The following is a 19000-nucleotide window of genomic DNA, read 5'->3' as shown; positions in this document are numbered from 1 at the left end:
TGCCCATGGCCAGGGGTGCCAGAACAGGGGCGCCAGGGGCCACGGCCCCCCGTCTTTTACTGGCCGTAAGGGCGAGCAATGAGGGGAGGGGTGGAGATGAGCGAGAAGGGGGTGTGGATTCCAGGAGAAGGGGTGGTGCAAGGGCGGGGCCTCCGGGAGAAAGGGTGGTGCAGGGCGGTGCTTTAGGGGCAGCATGGCATTGGGGGTGGGGCCACGGTTCAGGCACCTGTGGCCCCCCACTTTTAGGGCGTTTCCACTGACCTTGCCCATCGCCTGGGAGCAACGCCAGAGTGATCCGCAGGCTGGGATTTCCCTACCGGAGCATGGACGGCTCACCTCCCCCAGACAGCCCCCTTCGTGAGCTGGGAGCTGCCTTGGCTCATTCCTCCCTCCATGCTTCCCTGGAAAGGATCTCTACTCACATGATTCGCTGTACAGCAGCCACATGACCTTGACGCAGTTATCCAGCAGGGCTTTGGGGGGCACGGCCTTCTGGCTGCTCCCTGCGTCGCCAGTGAGAACCTGCTCTACCACGCCCTGAACATTTGCGTCCACATTCCCCTGCAGAAACAACACACATGCAGGGGAGTGACTGGCTTGCTCCCAAGACCCCTTCCCCCGCCCGCCGCGCCACACCCCCCCGTCCCTTGCGGGCCTGAACTGCACAGCTCCCAGACCTAGAGCGGGATTTAAAGGTGGGGTGTTGGACGGAGTCACCCAGCTCCATCTTGTTAGCACCTCCCCCAGCTCTAGTCAAGGCAGGACAATGGCACTTTACCACGCGCTAAACCGAGCTGAAGCCTAGACTCGAGTGTACGGTGTTAACCCGAGTCCGCACTGGTGCTAAGTGGGGTTTCCAAACCACTCAGGACGCGGCTACATGTGAAAGTTTTTCCGGAATGAGGCAGGGTGACTGCTCCTGCAAGGCGACTTCATGTGCGGGCAGGCCCGTAGGCTGGCTCGACCGAGCTAACGCCGCTGAGAACAGCGCTGGCGGGCTAGATCCCACCCCCGGGACGACTCCGTCCACTCCCCTCCACACCAGGAAGGCATCAGGCCCCGTGCCGTTCTGCTCTGTCGAATGGCGTCCTCCAAATGGCGTGACCTCACCAGCCCTGTGTGGGCGAGGTCACGCCGTGTGGAGACCCCATTTCGTTTCTGTACGTTGCCTACGGAGGTGCCGCCCAGCTACGCACGTGACTGAAAAGGTCAGACCGTCCGAGCCTAGCAGCTGTCTACACACAAGTTTGGCACAGGCAACAGAGGACAACCCCCAGTGCGGCTGCAGCGGTAGGTTCACCGGTGTCTACACCAGATAGATTATTCCTGTTTGGAGAGGGGGGCCAGACTGGGAGAAGGTACCTACCCCATGGCTTACATTGGTATACCGACACCAGTCAAACACTGCCCCCCTGGCCACACACACAGCCGACACACTTATACTGAGACCAACGCTGTGTAGACCAGGCCCTAATCTAGTCCCAGCCTGAAAGAGCAACAGAGAACCACCAAAGCTCCAGCCGTGAACCGACGCTTTCAGACAGACTTCGGGGTCTTGACTACACAAACCAGCAGCACTGCTTCAGCTCTCCACCCAGGCTCCTTGTCCTTCCAAAGTCACCTCCCGCTCAGTCGGACGTCCGCAGAGACATTTAGAAACCACCCGAACAACAGGCCTGGAGCTTTCATCACAATCCTCAGCTGCTAAAACAAACACCCACACAGACAGACTGGCCAGAATAGCAGAACTTCAGATCAGGCTGACCAAATTTTTCCACCACATTTGAAGTTGGAGGGAGGGGAAAGTGATTCTTAGCTTGTTTCAACTCCTTGTTTTCAGCTTCTTTTTGTTCACATCTACATGTTTGCTAGCTTTGCGCAGGTGTCGAGCATTTTTCTACCACTTTAGAAGTGACTGGATACATGATTCCTGAATTACAATTCTGAGTGTTCCCTCACTTCCCATCTGCTTCCCACGCACAGATGTAAGGACAATAATACCCCTTCAGTTTAGGGCTAAGGGCTGCCATGCCAGTTCTCATCCAAGGCCTCCTACAGAACCAGAAAACACCAGATATGAGATTCATGATACTAAGACAAGAAAACCCACTCAGGAACCCAAGTACCCTCTTGATCCTTCTCCATAGACACATAATAAAGGGAACATGTCAGCTGATAGGTCTCGCCTTAGAAGTCATCTTGAAAGTGACGCTAAGCTCAGTGATTGTGGAGCCCCTGGGCCTGTCGGAGTTTTCTAGTTTAGGCATTTGGGTGAGCTCACATCCTAGTTTACCCTGGCCTAACTTCGGTCTCTGTTCCTAACCTAGACAATCCTGAAGAGAGGGAACCATGAATCCACCACTGGATGGTAGAGTCTGAAACAGACCAGGACTGTGTAGTAGGAAAACAGCAGCTAAATGGTGCCCAGCAAGAGGGTGCGGGGGAGAATTCTCCCCTGCCACGCAGGAAACGCAAGAGGAAAGCCCGGGGCAGCCGAAGGCACGCACCCACACTGCAATTTAGCCAGGTTCCTTGCTTCTGAAATGGGCTGTGGGATCTTTAATCAGCACCTCCATTTCCCCTCTCCCAATGGCCAGCACCTGGCCCCTGAGCATAGGCTGAGGCACTGGTTCAAGACCGACTTAAAGGGGAGGCTGCCAAAGGGGATCTGACAGGAGGACAGCTCAGGGGCGGTGGCACCAATTACTGGTGCTACTAGGACTTGTGGGTGAAGCACCGTTTCTCTTTGAAAGTCAGTTCTGGTGGAGGGTCAGTGACAGCAAAGGCAGGCCCCTGAACAACAGGCATTACCCGAATGCAAAGACAATGCTTGTATCTTCGTCAGTCAGGTCCACCAGGGTCCTGCAGCAGGACTGTACAGAGACAGGACACTAAAAAAAAGTCATTCTCAGCAGCTGAGAATCAAACTGAGCCTCCGATGTCGCAGGGGACAGTATTGCCACAGAAGAACCAATGCTGCAGCCGTGAAGAGTTTCTTTCACTTGCGGTTTGATGTTTCGCTCACATGAGTCACCGTCATCTAGAAATGTCAAAGATGACCTGCCAAAACCCCCAAACAAGACGGGCTTTCTGCCTTTCTTTGGTTCCGGCTGATGGATAAAGGAGCGCTGGCAATGAACATTTTCCTTTTAAAAAGTGGTTTTTTTCCTTTCTTCTTTACATTAAAAATTCAGTGGCTCTCACTGAAAACCGGAGCACAGTTTGGGCAGAAATTTTCATGACAATTACATGAATTTTTGTTTGTTTTTTAATTGGGTCAAAATTTCAATGAACATGTGTCAGAATTTTATCATCTTTTTAGCTGGTCAGACAACAGAGCAAAATATTCACTATAACTTTCACCAGGAAGGTCACCCTTTTGTGTCCATGTTTGAAACGTTGATGAAAAATGTCACTGAAATTGCATATTTTAAATGATTTTGACCAGCTGCGTGTGACCCCCAAGGTCATGCCAAGGCCCCCACAACTCACATGAATGCTGACAGATACCTAACTGGGCTCAGTCTGGCTCACCTGCGCATTAGTATTGTTAAAAGAGGTATTAAAATGTGCTTAGTGTTTAGACTTTATTGAATGCTTGTGAATTGATGTCTGCATTAATCTCCCGTATAGCATCTGTAGCCCATATTATAAGGTAATATCTGAGCAGTTGCATTGTGAGCCTCTGTGACTGCATAAATCACCAGACAGGAGAGAGACATTAACTAGCGTGAAAACATGTCTGTTGGAGACGGCGTATGTCCTGCACCACATGGAAGGTCCATCCCAAACTATAGTGGAACATCAAAGAGGACAAAAAGACTTTGTTGATTGCTCTCCCCTCTCAACACAACGAAGAGGAGACTTGCAAATGAATTCCTCCTAACCTTTGAGTTTGCAATTTCAGGGGGGTAAAAGAGGGGGAGGCAAACAAGGAGGAACTGGGGACAAGGATTACTAAGCAGAAGCAAAAGATCCCCAGTGCTTGGCTTGGGTTAGCCCTGAAGGACAGATACAGCTTGCTTATCATATAGACCTTTTATTACTTTTTGAAACTTAAGTTTGGAACTCATTTGTGTGCATATAGGTTTACCTGCTTTAACCTGTAAATAATTTATTTCCTTTTTTCCTGTATAATAAATCTCTAGATAGTTTATTATAGGATTGGCTACAAGCATTGTCTTTGGTGTGAGATCTAAAGAGCAACTGACCTGGCAAAGTAACCTGAATATTGCTGTGATCTTTGGTGTAAGGGACCATCTATCACAAAAGATAAGTTTACCTGGGTGGCAAGACAGATCGGTGTACCCAAGGGGACGGTCTGTGACTCTAGGGGTACGGTGTTAGAATGCCTGAGGAGTTTACACTAGCTCACTCAAGCAGTGGAGTGAACAGCCAGCCCCATAAATCATTCAGTGCCCAACCACTTCAGAGTAGGGCTGGAAGAGCTGCCCGTTCTTATTGGAGGCCTTCACAGGACACCCCAGCTGACATTCCTAGCACTCCTATGGTAAGAACACAAGAAATGAACAAACCATAGTGACCGACCCACCCCTGGCATTCCTGGAGAGAGCGGCGAGGGAGAGCATGAGACACCCTGTCTGCACTTTCAGATCACCTCTAAGGGGATGGCCTGGGCCTGCTTTTCTGGCCATCAATGGCACTGGGCATCAGGCACTAGCTGTAGTGTTTGCAGGTCCCCTCTCCCATCTCGGTGAGGCCCTTCACCCATCACTGGGTGACAGAACCAGGCCAGGCGGGGAAGTCAGCAGAGACATAACCCAGAGGGTGCGTTGGTGGTCCAGTGGCTAAATTTGTAGCTCCCATACCTGAGACACGCGTTTGATTTGCCCTCCATTCGTCCCTGGAGTTGCCCCTCATAGAATCATAGAATATCAGGGTTGGAAGGGACCTCAGGAGGTCATCTAGTCCAACCCCCTGCTCAAAAGCAGGACCAATCCCCAACTAAATCATCCCAGCAAGGGCTTTGTCAAGCCTGACCTTAAAAACTTCTAAGGAAGGAGATTCTACCACCTCCCTAGGTAACGCATTCCAGTGTTTCACCATCTTCCTAGTGAAAAAGTTTTTCCTAATATCCAACCTAAACCTCCCCCACTGCAACTTGAGACCATTACTCCTCGTCCTGTCCTCTTCTACCACTGAGAATAGTCTAGAACCATCCTCTCTGGAACCACCTCTCAGGTAGTTGAAAGCAGCTATCAAATCCCCCCTCATTCTTCTCTTCTGCAGACTAAACAATCCCAGTTCCCTCAGCCTCTCCTCATAAGTCATGTGTTCCAGACCCCTAATCATTTTTGTTGCCCTTCGCTGGACTCTCTCCAATTTATCCATATCCTTCTTGTAGTGTGGGGCCCAAAACTGGACACAGTACTCCAGATGAGGCCTCACCAATGTCGAATAGAGGGGAACGATCACGTCCCTCGATCTGCTCGCTATGCCCCTACTTATACATCCCAAAATGCCATTGGCCTTCTTGGCAACAAGGGCACACTGCTGACTCATATCCAGCTTCTCGTCCACTGTCACCCCTAGGTCCTTTTCCGCAGAACTGCTGCCTAGCCATTCGGTCCCTAGTCTGTAGCTGTGCATTGGGTTCTTCCGTCCTAAGTGCAGGACCCTGCACTTATCCTTATTGAACCTCATCAGATTTCTTTTGGCCCAATCCTCCAATGTGTCTAGCCCCTCCGGACTGGGAGCGTCCTCCTGTCTGCTCGGTGGGGGCTGATGGCGGGGTGTCCTGTCCCCCCCCGTGTACCGATTTCCCCGAAGCTGGGGTGACGGACGGGGGAATCTGTGGGCGCTGCTGCCTCTCTGGGGCTGGAGCTGCTGGCGGCTGCTTGTGTCTGAACAAGCCAAGTTCAGGCTCCTGTCCCTGAGTGCTTTCTTAAAGAGACAGCGCACCCCTCACTCGGGCGCCCACACCCCCCCCAACACACACATCCCCCAACACACACCCCCCTTCACACAGTCCCCCCAACACACACACCAGGGCTCCCTGCATCCAGGCCACTTCCCCACCTGGGCTGGGCCGAGACATCAGGAGCTGCTGCTCTCCTGCCCTCCCCTTACGCAGCCGGCAGGGAAAGTGACCTGGATGCAGGGAGCCCTGACAGCTCCTTGCTCCCCCCTCACAGGCTCAGCCCCCTAGGGCTGCGGGGGGGGCGGAGGAGCAGCAGTCCGGTGGGGGAGCGAGAGCAGTGCCAGCTGCTTTGTGCACCCAGGTCAGTTTCCCCACGTGGGTGCAGGAGGGAGGTGCAGGGGTTGGGGGCACAGGGCAGGGGTTAGGGGCTCAGGCAGGTGCTGGATTTGGGGTGAAGGGGGCACAGTGCAGGGGTTAGGGACACAGGAGGGGGCAGGTGTTGGGGTGCAGGAGGGGGGTGCAGGGGTTGGGTATGGGGACATGCACAGGGCAGAGGTTAGGGGCTCAGGACGGAGGTGCAGGGAATAGGAGTGACGGGGGCACAGTGCAGGGGTTAGGGACACAGGAGGGGGCAGGTGTTGGGGTGCAGGAGGGGGGCAGAGATTGAGAGTGAAGGGGGGCATTGGAGCAAAGGGGACACACGGGGGTCAGGGGCATCAAAATGCAAGTTTGCCCAGGGTGCCATTTTCCCTAAGGCCAGCCCCGTTCCTGAACAATGCAGAAATTAGCCCCTGGGTCGCACACAGAGCCCTGCAGGATGGGAATGTCGATTAAAACCTCAGCCTCTCCCATAAAAGCCATTTAAAAAAAAAAAAGAAAAAAAGATAAGCTAAGCTGCAAAGTTTGTCTAGGTACTAGGAGAGAATTTTTCTACCACAGTAGAAGTGAATTGGGTACAACATTCCTGAATGATGATACCCTAATTAGAGAGGCATCCTCCACACTTCTCATCTGTATAGACACACACCCAAAGGAGTTAAGGACAATAACAGACTTGTCTAAATCAGGATGCACAGCTCCCAACAGCTGAGGGTTTCTACGAAAATGATCAGCAATGAGATTAGCACTGTCTCTTGATTGTCATCACTGGGCTTCAGAGTTAACGCTGCATTGTGATGACCAGGCACAGTTCACACCGCTGAGAAGTGTAGGAGGGCCTGTCACTATGCCACGACTGACGCCCCCAACTGCTTAACTGCCACGCAGGAGGATCTCAAAGTTACAAACCACTTCACCCAGCACTAATACGCAGCCACCTCTGGAGTGGACTGCAGCTGCTAGCTAACAGCAGCTGCAGAAATGCCACAAGGAAAACAGTACCTAAACCCCTGCAATCTGCAGGAGGAATTGCTGGGCTGCAAGAGGCACCCACCCACACTGGAATTTAGCCACGACACGGAGCTCCCCACAGCTATGCTAGGGAAACAGACTGTGGGATCTTCAATGAGCACAATTGGTCAGCACCCCCATTTCCCCTCTCCCAACACCTGCCCTGAGCATTAGGCTGTGGCCCTGGCTCAAGGCTAACTCAAAGGGAGGCTGCCAGATGTGGTCCTGCCTCGCCCTGGCCGGTCCTCGGTACAGACCAGCTCCAGTCCTCCCCATACTGGAGATCTGAGAGGATCACAGCTCACGGGGCTACAGCTGCCAGGTGGCGACCCCAAGGTGCTAACAGGACAAATGGGTGAGGCACCGTTTCTCTTTGCAAGTCAGCTCTTCTGGACTCCGGTCAGTGACAACCAAGGCGGGTCCCTGAACAAAGGGCGTTTCTCAAATGCAAAGACAATGCTTGAGTCTTTGTCCGTCAGCTCCATTGTGGTCCTGCAGCGGGGTTGTACAGAGAGACAGGACGTTAATAAAAAGCCACTTTTATCAGCTGTGAATTAAACCCAGGCCTGCCAAGTATCAGATCAAGAATTCTACTGCTGAGCCACCATCTTGGACCTCACCTGGCGCTCACTGACATGAGGGAGGAGTATATTCTTCTCTTGCCTGTGGGAGAACCAGCATCTCCCACACTGGAGACAGGGCTCACTCCCCAGCCAACGCAGAGAAATCGGATTTCTGTACAGCTTGGAAGCTCTTTGCGGCAGGGACGGTTTTTTATTTTCAGTTTATCCAGTGCCCAGTCCTGATCTGGGCCACTCTTTCCATATAAAGAATAGCAACAGCACCATGTTTGGATCTAGACCAGGGACAGCAACTGGGGGGCATTTTTGCAAGGGGATTTGGCCAGGAATAATTCCCTGGGATTTTTAATGACAAATGCTCAGGGTTTTCATTTAGCTGTAGGCCACAGAGCCAGAGCAGCATGCTGCCGTATTAATACGACGGGGTACCTACTCAGCCCGCCATGCCAGTGATCACAGAACCTGGGTTCCCTTCGGGGCTAAAATAGCCCAAAGCTCTGAGCAAGCCTAGGCTCACAGCTCACGATGGAACAGATCCGAGTTACAGGATAACCACATGTGAGTCCTTAAAACTCCTGTAAGATTTCTACAAGGGAACAACAGGGGGTGAGAAAGATTGCAGCTCCCTTCCCCCGGCTGCAATTCAACAGGGCTTCGGAAGAGAAAAGAAGAAAGAAAAAGACACAGCTGCATTGGCCGGGAATCGAACCCGGGCCTCCCGCGTGGCAGGCGAGAATTCTACCACTGAACCACCAATGCACAGGCTGTCAGGAGCCTCTTCACAGCTGGCTGAACCCTCAAGAAAGTTGTGCTGGAAACCCCACCAGCAGCCTGTCTCTTCCCACAGTTTCCTCTCCCTGTGCAGTCCGTGCATTGCCACATCGGCAAACAGGGGCCAGCTGTGCGGCGAGACAGCAAACTGAGCCAGAGTGAACCACCTTCAGGACACCAACAGCCGGTCCAGAGAGAGCCAAAGCAGCTCATGGCCCAGGACAGCACTGGAGAGGCTGCAATCTGCCCCTTGGGCAATGCACTCACCCACCCTCCCCCTTGGGATGACTGCTGGCTTCGCCCCGAGCCACCCCACAAGGAGCCGAGGGGAAGGCACCTGGCTGTACTGGGATCCAGCTCGCTGCTCCCCTGAGCACCTCTCACTGGCAGGGAACTCGGGGGTGCCTCCTGCAGTGGGGAAATCGCCCTCCACAGGCAGCAACCCCACGATCAGGCCAGGCCCCTGTGGAGGGCGTTGGCCCCTCTCAGCTTCTGCTTGACAAGGTTGCATTGCCACAGCATCTGCCCTGCAGCCCAGGGCCCGGATCGGGCTCCTTCCAGACTGTACGGCCGCGAGAGAGCGCTCCAGGTCACTGCACCCCCGCCCAGGAGCAGGCTGCAGGGCCGACCCACGACATTTTGGCACCTGAGGCAGGGAGTTCAAATGACGCCCCCCATGCCCCCTCGCTTGGGCCAAAACTTTGAAAAGTCGCCATTCTGCCTTCTTCCCGTTCTACTCCTCTCATGGTACGGCTCTGCCACCTACCCCGATAAAGGAAAACTAACAACTTAAAATGCCTTGTTCAAAACACTTCACTTTCAAAAACGCCTAAACAGCAAATGTCACGTTTCCTGTCTGCACAGTAAACACTGGCATTTGTATCTGTTTGGATAATCAAAGTGGGGCTTTCCGTGCCTTCCTGGTTGCAAAGATTTGAACGGCTTCCTGCTGAAAGTCCACAGTCTGGGCCAGCTCATGGTCTACTGAGATGGCTGCAAGGCCGACCAGCCTCTCGCAGGACCGGCTCTAGGCACCCGCAAAGCAGGCACGTGCTCGGGCCGGCACATTCCCGGGGCGGCGTTCCGGCCATCCTTTTTTTTTTTTTGGGGGGGGGGGGTAGTTGCGCTCTCGGAGCTGCACCACTTAGACGGGGCGAGGGTGCCGCGCCCCCGGCCGCAGCGGGAAGGGGAAGCCCCAGCCCCGGGATGCTGAGCTGCCAGGGCCCAGCCACTACCTGGGGAGGAGAGAGAGAGTCCTGCCGGGGAGCTGGGGCTGTGCCGCCTTGTGCCACCCCTTATCTCGGGGCTTCTCTGAGCGGCCGGGCAGGTGAGGGGGGGGGAGCCCCTGCAGGCGCCGGGAGAAGGTGACGTCACTCCCTCCACTTCCAGCGCCGCCTGCGAGCCCCAGCCCCACCTGAGCTCGGGGCGGCAAAAAACTTACAGCCGGTCCTGGCCTCTCCTGTGTCATCGTGGAGCGTAGATGTGTTTTGTTAACTTCAGCTTGGAGAAGCTGCGTTCTCCAGGGGCAACTGTTACAGGAGGTGTTAGAAGTACGCGCAGAGCAACAAAAGCATTTGGAAAGAGGGTGGTCATTTTATTTGTGCACATTGTGACGATGTGACGCAGCAGGGAGGGGGGGAGTGTTGACCTGGGGATGTGCCCTGGGGATGGGAGCCTGTCACCTGAGCCAGGAGGGGGAGGGGGGAGGTAACACCTCTGCCCAGGAACTTGAACAGAGGCTGCAGAAGGGAACCTGCTGGGGGGGTTTAGTTTCAGTTTGGGGCTGGGTGGAGGAACGCAGGGAACCCCAGGGCTGGGGTCTAAGCTCCCTGCTCCCCCAGAAGGACTTGACTGAGGGGTCCTGGTTGTACCCACAAGCTCTGTTTTGGACTGTGTTCCTGTTGTCCAATAAACCTTCTGTTTTACTGGCTGGCTGAGAGTCTCAGTGAATCCCAGGAAGAGGGGTGCAGGGCCTGGACTCCCCCACACTCCGTGACAACTGGTGGCAGAGGTGGGATGTACTGCACCCCGTGAACGGCGCTTCCTACAGTAAGTGACTGGGGAACAGTAAAACGAAGGGGGATTGACGGGGACCAGGCGTGCTGAAGTTTCAGAGAGAGATGGTTTCAGGGGGCGGTTAACCCCTGAAAGTGTGTGACCAGAGAGGACTTTTGCAGTAACAGGGTCCCCCGGGGGATTGCAGCGAGCGGTCCCAGGGGCGGAGGAGTCTGCAGCTCGACCCTGGCAAAGAAGTGGTGACCTCAAGAAGGACTGGCACACAAGGGGTTTTTCCTGGAAACCATAGAAAGCTGCCCGGCCTGCGAGTGGCCAGCAGGGAGATGTACGCTAAACGCCTTAAGAGCGACCTGGTGGAGCTGTGCAGGCAGAGGGGGCTGCGCATTGGGAGGTCCACCAAGGAACAGCTGATTGCCCAGTTGGAGGAGAGGGATCGCTTGGAGGATCCGATCCCTGTCCCTGAGGGAAGCCGCCCGGCGGACGCAGTGTGGGCCCTGGGGCCTGACCGGGCTGGGAGGGGTCAGACTGCTGCCGAGGACATCCCAAGACTCTTCCTACCTATGCCTGGGGAAGGGGTTGGGGGAAGCCCAGCGAATATCGAGGGCACCCTGACCCCAGCAGCCAGCAGGGGATCATCCCGGCGGAGCTCCCCATCCCTGGAGCGGAGGCGGCTGGAACGGGAGAGGGAGATGAAATGAGGGAGCTGGAGGATCATGAAAAACAATGTAAGCATGAGCAGGAGGAGAACAAGAGGGAACGTCAGGAGAAGGAGAAACAAAGACAGCATGAACTGGAGCTGGCCAGGCTGAGGAGCAGTGGGGTCCCGGCTGCGGTGAGTGCAGGGGGACCCAAGACTGCAAGGAGCTTTGATAAGTGCTTCCTGGCCCAGCGTAAGGAGGGGGAGGACATAGATAGCTTCCTGACGGCCTTTGCGAATGCCTGCGAGATGCACAGGGTTGACCCTGCAGACAGGCTCCAGTTCCTCAACCCCTTACTGGACCCCAAAGCCGTGGAGGTGTACAGCCGGATGACAGGGCCGGAGGCGGGGGACTATGAACTCTTCAAACAGGCCCTGCTCTGTGAGTTTGGGCTGACCCCCGAGACGTACTGGAGAAGGTTCCGGAGTCAGCGTAAAACTCCTGAGGTCACCTACCTACAACTGGTCAACCGGATGCAGGGATATGCCCGCAAGTGGACAGCTGGGGCCCAAGCTAAAGAGGACCTGCTTGACCTAATCGTACTGGAGCAACTGTATGAACAGTGACCTTCCAACCTGAGGCTGTGGCTGGTGGACAAAAAGCTCGAGAACCCCCAGCACGCAGGGCAGCTGGCCGACGAGTTTGTGAACAGTTGGTCAGGGGGTAGCTGGGAGGAATTCCAAAAGAACAGGGCCCCCCCCCCGATGCAGAGAGTCACCATGGGACCTCCCAGTGGGGAAATAGGGAGAACCCCCTCCAAAGGGGAACGCCTGGCATTGGGCCCCTCTGACCCGCTCGAGGGGACCAACGTGACCTGAGCTGCTACCACTGTGGCCAGAGAGGCCAGGTACGGACCCAGTGCCCCAGGTTCAGGGACAGACTGAGCAGACCCAACCTACCCAGGGTTAACTGGGTAGGGACCCAGCTGGACGAGGGGAAGATGGCCCAGGCAAGGGGGGCTGCCAGCTTACCACCTGTTCAGGAGGGAAGAGTACCCCAGGCCAGCTCTGCCAAAGGGCTGGAGGCTCTGGGCTCAGGGTTCTTGGTTTACAGGGTGGGCGCGGGGCTGTCCCTCCGGAGAGAGTGCCTTGTTCCCCTGGAGGTGGATGGGAGGAAGGTCAATGGATACTGGGATACGGGCGCGGAGGTGACACTGGCCCGGCCCGAGGTGGTGGCCCCAGATCGGGTGGTTCCCAACACCTACCTGACCCTGATGGGCGTGGGCGGGACCCCATTTAAGGTGCCCGTGGAAAGGGTACACCTGAAATGGGGGGCCAAGGAGGGCCCCAAGGATGTGGGGGTACACCACCATTTGCCCACTGAAGTTTTGATGGGGGGAGACCTAGAGGACTGGCCAAGCAACCCCCAGACCGCCCTGGTTGTGACCCGTAGCCAGAGCCGGCGAGGGGCACTGCACCCTGACCTTGGGGAGGGTACCACACTGGAGGCGCAGGACCCTACCCTGGTGGGGAGGGAGTGCCGAAGGGCACGGCTCAGAGAGGCTGAGGCCTCAGACCTGGCCACTGAGGGGGAACCGGGCCCCATCCCTTCCCCAGCCGCTGAGTTCCAGGCCGAGTTGAGGAAAGATCCCTCCTTGCGGGAGCTCAGGGACCTGGCCGACCTCAGTGTGGGACGGACCATGAGGAGAGGCTGCCAGGAGAGGTTCCTGTGGGAGAAGGGGTTCCTGTACCGAGAATGGGCTCCCACAAGGGAAGTAGAGTCCTGTGGGATCAGGAGGCAGCTGGTGGTCCCCCAGAAGTATCGCCGCAAGCTGCTGTACCTGGCCCATGTCATCCCCCTCGCAGGGCACCAGGGAATCCGGCGCACCCGGCAGAGGTTGCTACAGAACTTTTACTGGCCCGGGGTCTTTACCAAGGTCCGGCAGTATTGCCGATCCTGTGACCCCTGTCAGAGGGTGGGGAAGGCCTGGGACAAGGGGAAAGCGGCTTGGAGACCTTTGCCCATCATAGAGGAGCCTTTCCAGAAGGTGGCCATGGACATCGTGGGGCCTCTCAGCAAGATGACCCGGTTGGGGAAGAAATACATTCTGGGGGTGGTAGATTTTGCTACCCGCTACCCCGAGGCAGTGCCCTTAGCTTCCATTGAAGCAGACACCGTGGCCGATGCGCTCCTGACCATTTTCAGCCGAGTCGGGTTCCCCAAGGAAGTCTTGACAGACCAAGGCTCCAACTTCATGTCGGCCCTGCTCCGGTGCTTGTGGGAGAAATGTGGGGTCCGGCACGACTGGGCCTCAGCTTATCATCCCCAGTCCAATGGGCTGGTGGAGAGGTTCAATGGGACCCTAAAGATGATGCTGAAAACCTTTATGCACCAGCACCCGCAGGATTGGGACAAGTACTTACCTCACCTGCTGTTCGCATACAGGGAGGTGCCCCAGGAGTCTACCGGATTTTTGCCTTTCAAACTGTTATATGGAAGGAGGGTAAGGGGCCCCCTGGACCTGATGAGAGACAAGTGGGAGGGGAAGACCACTCCCGATGGAGAGTCAGTGGTGGAGTATGTCCTGATCTTCCGAGAGAGACTAGCTGAACTCATGGGCCTGGCCAGGGAGAATCTGGCCAGAGCCCAGAGGAAGCAGAAGGTCTGGTATGACCGCACAGCGAGGGCCCGTGCCTATGCCACCAGGGATCCGGTGATGGTTCTCATCCCCATGAGAAAGAACAAACTACAGGCTGCCTGGGAAGGCCCTTTCAAGATTGTCAAGCAGCTCAATGAGGTAAACTATGTGGTGGAGCTGTCGAACCGGGCGCACCACCGCCGGGTGTACCATGTGAATATGATGAAGCCATATTATGCCAGGGGGAGTACAGTGTTGGCCGTGTGTGAACAGTGGGAGGAGCAGGGAGATGACCCTTTAGTAGATCTACTCCCTGGGACCAGAGCTGGTTCCCCCCTGGAAACAATTCCCCTCTCGGATCAGCTAACCCCTGCCCAGCAAGCTGAGGTCAGGGAGGTGCTGCATCCGTACCGACAGCTGTTTTCCAACCAGCCTGGACGCACTAATCTGACTGTCCACCGGGTGCAGACAGGGTCGCACCCGCCGATAAGATGCTCCCCCTTCCGAGTCACAGGGAAAACTGCTCAGGACCTGGAAAGAGAGGTCCGGGACATGCTGGCTTTGGGGGTGATCCAGCCATCTGCCAGCCCTTGGGCCTCGCTGGTGGTGCTGGTCCCCAAAAAGGACGGGTCGGTCCGGTTCTGTGTGGACTATGGGAAGCTCAATGCCATCACTGTATCTGATGCCTACCCCATGCCCAGGCCTGACGAGCTCCTAGACAAGCTGGGAGGAGCTCGGTACCTTACCACCATGGACCTTACAAAGGGCTACTGGCAAGTGCCGCTGGATGCAGATGCCCGGCTGAAATCGGCCTTTATCACCCCTCTGGGGCTCTATGAGTTCCTGACCCTGCCTTTCGGCCTCAAGGGAGCACCAGCCACCTTCCAGCGCCTGGTGGACCAGCTCCTGAGGGGGGTGGAGAGTTTTGCCGTGGCGTATATTGATGACATCTGTGTCTTTAGCCAGACCTGGGAGGACCATGTGTCCCAGGTTAGACAAGTGCTGGACCGACTCCAGAGGCTGGGCTGACCATAAAAGCTGAGAAGTGCAAGGTGGGGATGGCAGAAGTATCTTACCTGGGCCATCGGGTGGGGAGTGGCCGCCTAAAGCCGGAACCAGCCAAGGTGGATGTGATCAGAGACTGGCCCACTCCCCACACCAAAAAGCAGGTCCAAGCCTTTATTTGGATGGCAGGATACTACCGAAGATTTGTGCCCCACTTTAGCGCCATAGCCACCCCCATCACTGAGCTATGCAAGAAGGGGAAGCCAGACAAGGTGGTCTGGACCGAGCAGTGCCAGGAGGCTTTCCGGGCGCTGAAGGAGGCTCTGGTCAGTGGCCCAGTCCTGGCAAACCCAGACTTTGACAAGTCCTTTATGGTGTTCACCGACGCCTCAGACACGGGACTGGGGGCAGTGTTAATGCAGGAGGATGAAAAAGGGGGAGACACACCCCATCGTGTACCTGAGCAAGAAGCTGTTACAACGGGAGCAACGCTACGCAGCCATCAAGAGGAGTGCCTGGCCATGGTGTGGGCCCTCAAGAAACTAGAGCCCTATCTCTTCGGGCGACACTTCACCGTGTACACCGACCACTCTCCCCTGACCTGGCTGCACCAGATGAAAGCCAAACTCCTGAGGTGGAGCCTGCTCCTGCAGGATTACGACATGGACGTGGTCCATGTAAAGGGAAGCGCCAACCTGATAGCGGATGTGCTGTCCCGGAGAGGGGGCCCCGAACTTCCCCAGGTCACTGGTCACAGTGACCCCGCTCAGTTCAGTCTCGAAAGGGGAAGAGATGTGACGATGTGACTCAGCAGGGAGGGGGGAGTGTTGACCTGGGAATGTGCCCTGGGGATGGGAGACCTGAGAGCCTGTAACCTGAGCCAGGAGGGGGAGGGTGGAGGTAACACCTCTGCCCAGGAACGTGAACAGAGGCTGCAGAAGGCAACCTGCTGGGTGGGTTTCACATATATTCCAGAACATCCTTTGGAGTTGATCCTGCTGAAATGCATCTTGAAAGGGCTTTCAGTTCATCACTTAAATCACTCGCATCAATATCACGCATGTCATGTGTCTTCATTGCTGCTGTAGGTCTTCTTCAGGTATAGTGAGGAGTTTTGGAATATCCTACAACATCCCAAATATACTGCTGTGTTCCTTGAGCTGCATGAAACGTTCTTCAGCTGACTGTATTGCACAATCTAGCACCTGGTTAAAGAATTCAACTTTGAATAGTTGTTTGGGGTCTCTTATGGGATTATCCCGTGCCTCGTAATCAAAAAGTCTTCTTCTTCGGTGACTCTTGTATTCTTGAATGGGTGGGAAAATAGCTTCAGTGCGAAGTTCCTCTGCCAACTTCTGTGCACTCTTCAGAAGGTTTTGAAATCCCGCATCTGACCGGTAAGACTGTAGGTATGACTTTGCTTTGTCCAGTTGTTCCATTGCTCCAGATGTATCAAGATCAACACCTTGGAGTCTCTTGCTTACAACATTTATTTCAAACAGTATGTCATGCCACAACACTAAGCCACACAGAAATGTGAAGTTATGTATGTTTCTGGTGATTCCATTTCCCTCTGCCACTGTTCTCCCATGAACAGTTCCTGTCATACCATTGTCCTCCATCATGGCAATTATGGCAAGATTCCCAATTCGGTGTTTGATAGGCTTTATCGCCTCCACTTAACTTTCCCATCGTGTGGCACTCAGTGGTTTCAGTGTCAGAGAGGATGTTCCCAGATGTTGCTTCAAAATTTGCCATCGATGAGTTGATGCAGAGAAAAATACATAGATGCTTTGAATTACATTAAAAAATTCAGCAGCCTCACTGGAAGCTAATGCTGCATCACTGGCCACCAAGTTCAATGAATGAGAACTGCATGGGACAAAAAAAGCTCGAGGGTTTAACTCTCGGATCCGTGTCTGCACTCCTCTGTTCTTTCCTCTCATGTTGGCACCATTAACGTAGCCCTGACCTCCCATGTCAGCTATCGCAATTCCTGTATCTTCCAGCTTTTTAAGAAGCACATTTGTCATACCCGCTCCGGTAGCATCATCAATGTCAATAAATTATAGAAAATGCTCTGACAGTCACCGTTGCAGGGACATTTTCACTAGGTTCTGTTGTTGTTACAAAACGCACCATTAAAGTCATTTGTTCCGTATGGCTGATGTCAGGTGTGCCGTCCAGAATAACAGAGTAATATCATGCTGACTTCAGATCTGCCACAATCTTCTGTTTGACTTTTGTTGCCAGTAACTGTATGGTCTCATTTTGAATGGTTTTTCCAAGGTAGTGGTGTGTGTGCCACGACTTGGGTGGTGACTCTTCTTAGATGCTCCTGGAGTACAGCATCAAACTGAGCCACCAGCTCCACAATTTTCAGGAAGTTTCCATTGTTTGTCACATACAGCTGATCTGCAGTGCCATGCAGTGCTAGGTTTTGGGTCGCAAGCATTCTCACAATGGCAACGAGCCTTTTCAGAGAATTTTGCCAGTAAAGAGACTCTGACGCAATCTTCTCTTGATGCTGATCATCCATGGTGGCCTTTAACCATAGTCTCATCTCCAGCTCTTTCCACCTGTGGAATGCTCTCTGATGATTTGCTGCCTTCTTATGGCATGCCAGATTTCTAGCCATATTTTTCCAGTCCTTTGTTCCTGTGGAACCCAATGTGGCTGGAACATTAGACTGGCAGAGTTTGCAACAAAACCAGTATGTAGCATCCTGGGTTTTGAGTACATAAGCCATGGCCTCTCCACTTTGTCACCATTGGGGATTTCACGACAGTAATGTGTTGGATGGAAACTTCTATTTTCATTGTCTTTGGGGAACATGAAGTTTTTCACTTGCTGTGGCCCATGCAGTACAAGGAAGTCCCTCAGGCTACTGCTCAAGTGGGTCCACAGTCCTGGATCCTCTAGACTTAAAGAACTAAACTCAGCAGCAGCTGTTTCTTGCGTCTCCACCACACTCTTCTCTGATCTACACTTTTCTTCAGGAATGTGCATGGCTACATCCACTTGAGATGGAGATATGGATGCTGCAGCAGCTGCCAGGTCACCTGCACTCTGACTGACTGGAAGATCAGGCATCTCCTCACCACTCACATCCTCACTGGGGCCGGAAGGCTCACCGTGAACATTTGTGTCTATGTATCTCAGGAGAGTTCCTTCCTGCTTAGATAGAAAAGCTTCCTTTGCTTTCTTTTTCTGAATGCTGCCCCAGAGGGGCGTTTTCTTCTTTCACTTGTGGCTGCTGTTCTGTGCTAGAGTGGCTCTCAACACTCAGTTGAAGGGGAGAAATAAGCAGGCTGGTAGCAGGGCCTGAGTGAGGGAAGAGATCAGCGTCTTAGGGCCTAACTGGCTCCTCCTACTCCAGTTGACGGCCTGTTCTCCTCAAGTGGGTTCAGGGAAGCAGCAGGAAACAGGAAGCTCCCTGAGAAGTTGGGGTTAATCAGTACAGGCTCCTGGGGGGGCTAGAGAGGGACATAAGAGGCTCCTCTTCTCTCTCCCTGCGGCCGCCTTAGTTTGCTCATGGTTAGGCTAGCCCTGGGCCATAACTCTACCGCTGGGCTTAGGGCTCGGGTGACCAGAGAGCAATTGTGAAGAAATGGGAGAGGGGGTGGGGTGGGGGGGTAATAGGCGTCAATATAAAAAAAGTCCCCAAAAAAAGGGACTATCCCTATAAAAACGGGACATCCGGTCACCCTAGTTAGGGCACAAGGGATGGGTAAACCCCAGCAATGAGCAGCATGTGGCTACAGGGTCCCTTCTCCCTCTGGTGCCCCTCCTCAGGCCTGGCTTTCTCCCATGCGGCTCTTGCTTTATCACTGATTTCAAGGCTTCCCCCTCCGCAACAGCACTGCTCCCTCCCCGCCAGCTGCCCTGCACCCGTTTTCTGGGGAGGCCACCAGCCCCCTGAGATGTTCCTGCATTGTGTGTGTGTTGTTATTAATGGTGAGATCGGGGCCCTGTCACGCTAGGCGCTGTACAAACGAGCAATAGAAAACCCCTGCCCTGAAGAGCGGACAAACACACGGAGGGGGAGGGAGGTGCTCATGTGGGCCAGCTGCCATATCCA

At 54.5% G+C, this 19000-nt stretch overlaps 1 protein-coding gene and 1 non-coding gene across 5 annotated transcripts in view; both read right to left on the bottom strand.

The window, feature by feature from the left end:
- Positions 1–19000, bottom strand: part of IL34 (interleukin 34) — a 58622-nt gene that overhangs the window by 21138 nt on the left and 18484 nt on the right. For all 4 annotated transcript variants that reach the window (XM_048816816.2, XM_075118280.1, XM_048816815.2 and 1 more), the window contains exon 6: positions 423–561. In XM_048816816.2, the coding sequence (XP_048672773.1) occupies positions 423–561 (139 nt within the window). The remainder of the gene's footprint in view (positions 1–422; positions 562–19000) is intronic.
- Positions 8540–8610, bottom strand: TRNAG-GCC (transfer RNA glycine (anticodon GCC)). The gene has a single exon. It is a non-coding gene; the product is annotated as a tRNA-Gly (tRNA).

This window comes from Caretta caretta, chromosome 12 (assembly GCF_965140235.1).
Source record: "Caretta caretta isolate rCarCar2 chromosome 12, rCarCar1.hap1, whole genome shotgun sequence".
NCBI lineage: Eukaryota > Metazoa > Chordata > Testudines > Cheloniidae > Caretta > Caretta caretta.
The sequence above is the reverse complement of the archived record's forward strand: the minus strand, read 5'-3'. Positions and strand labels throughout refer to the sequence as shown.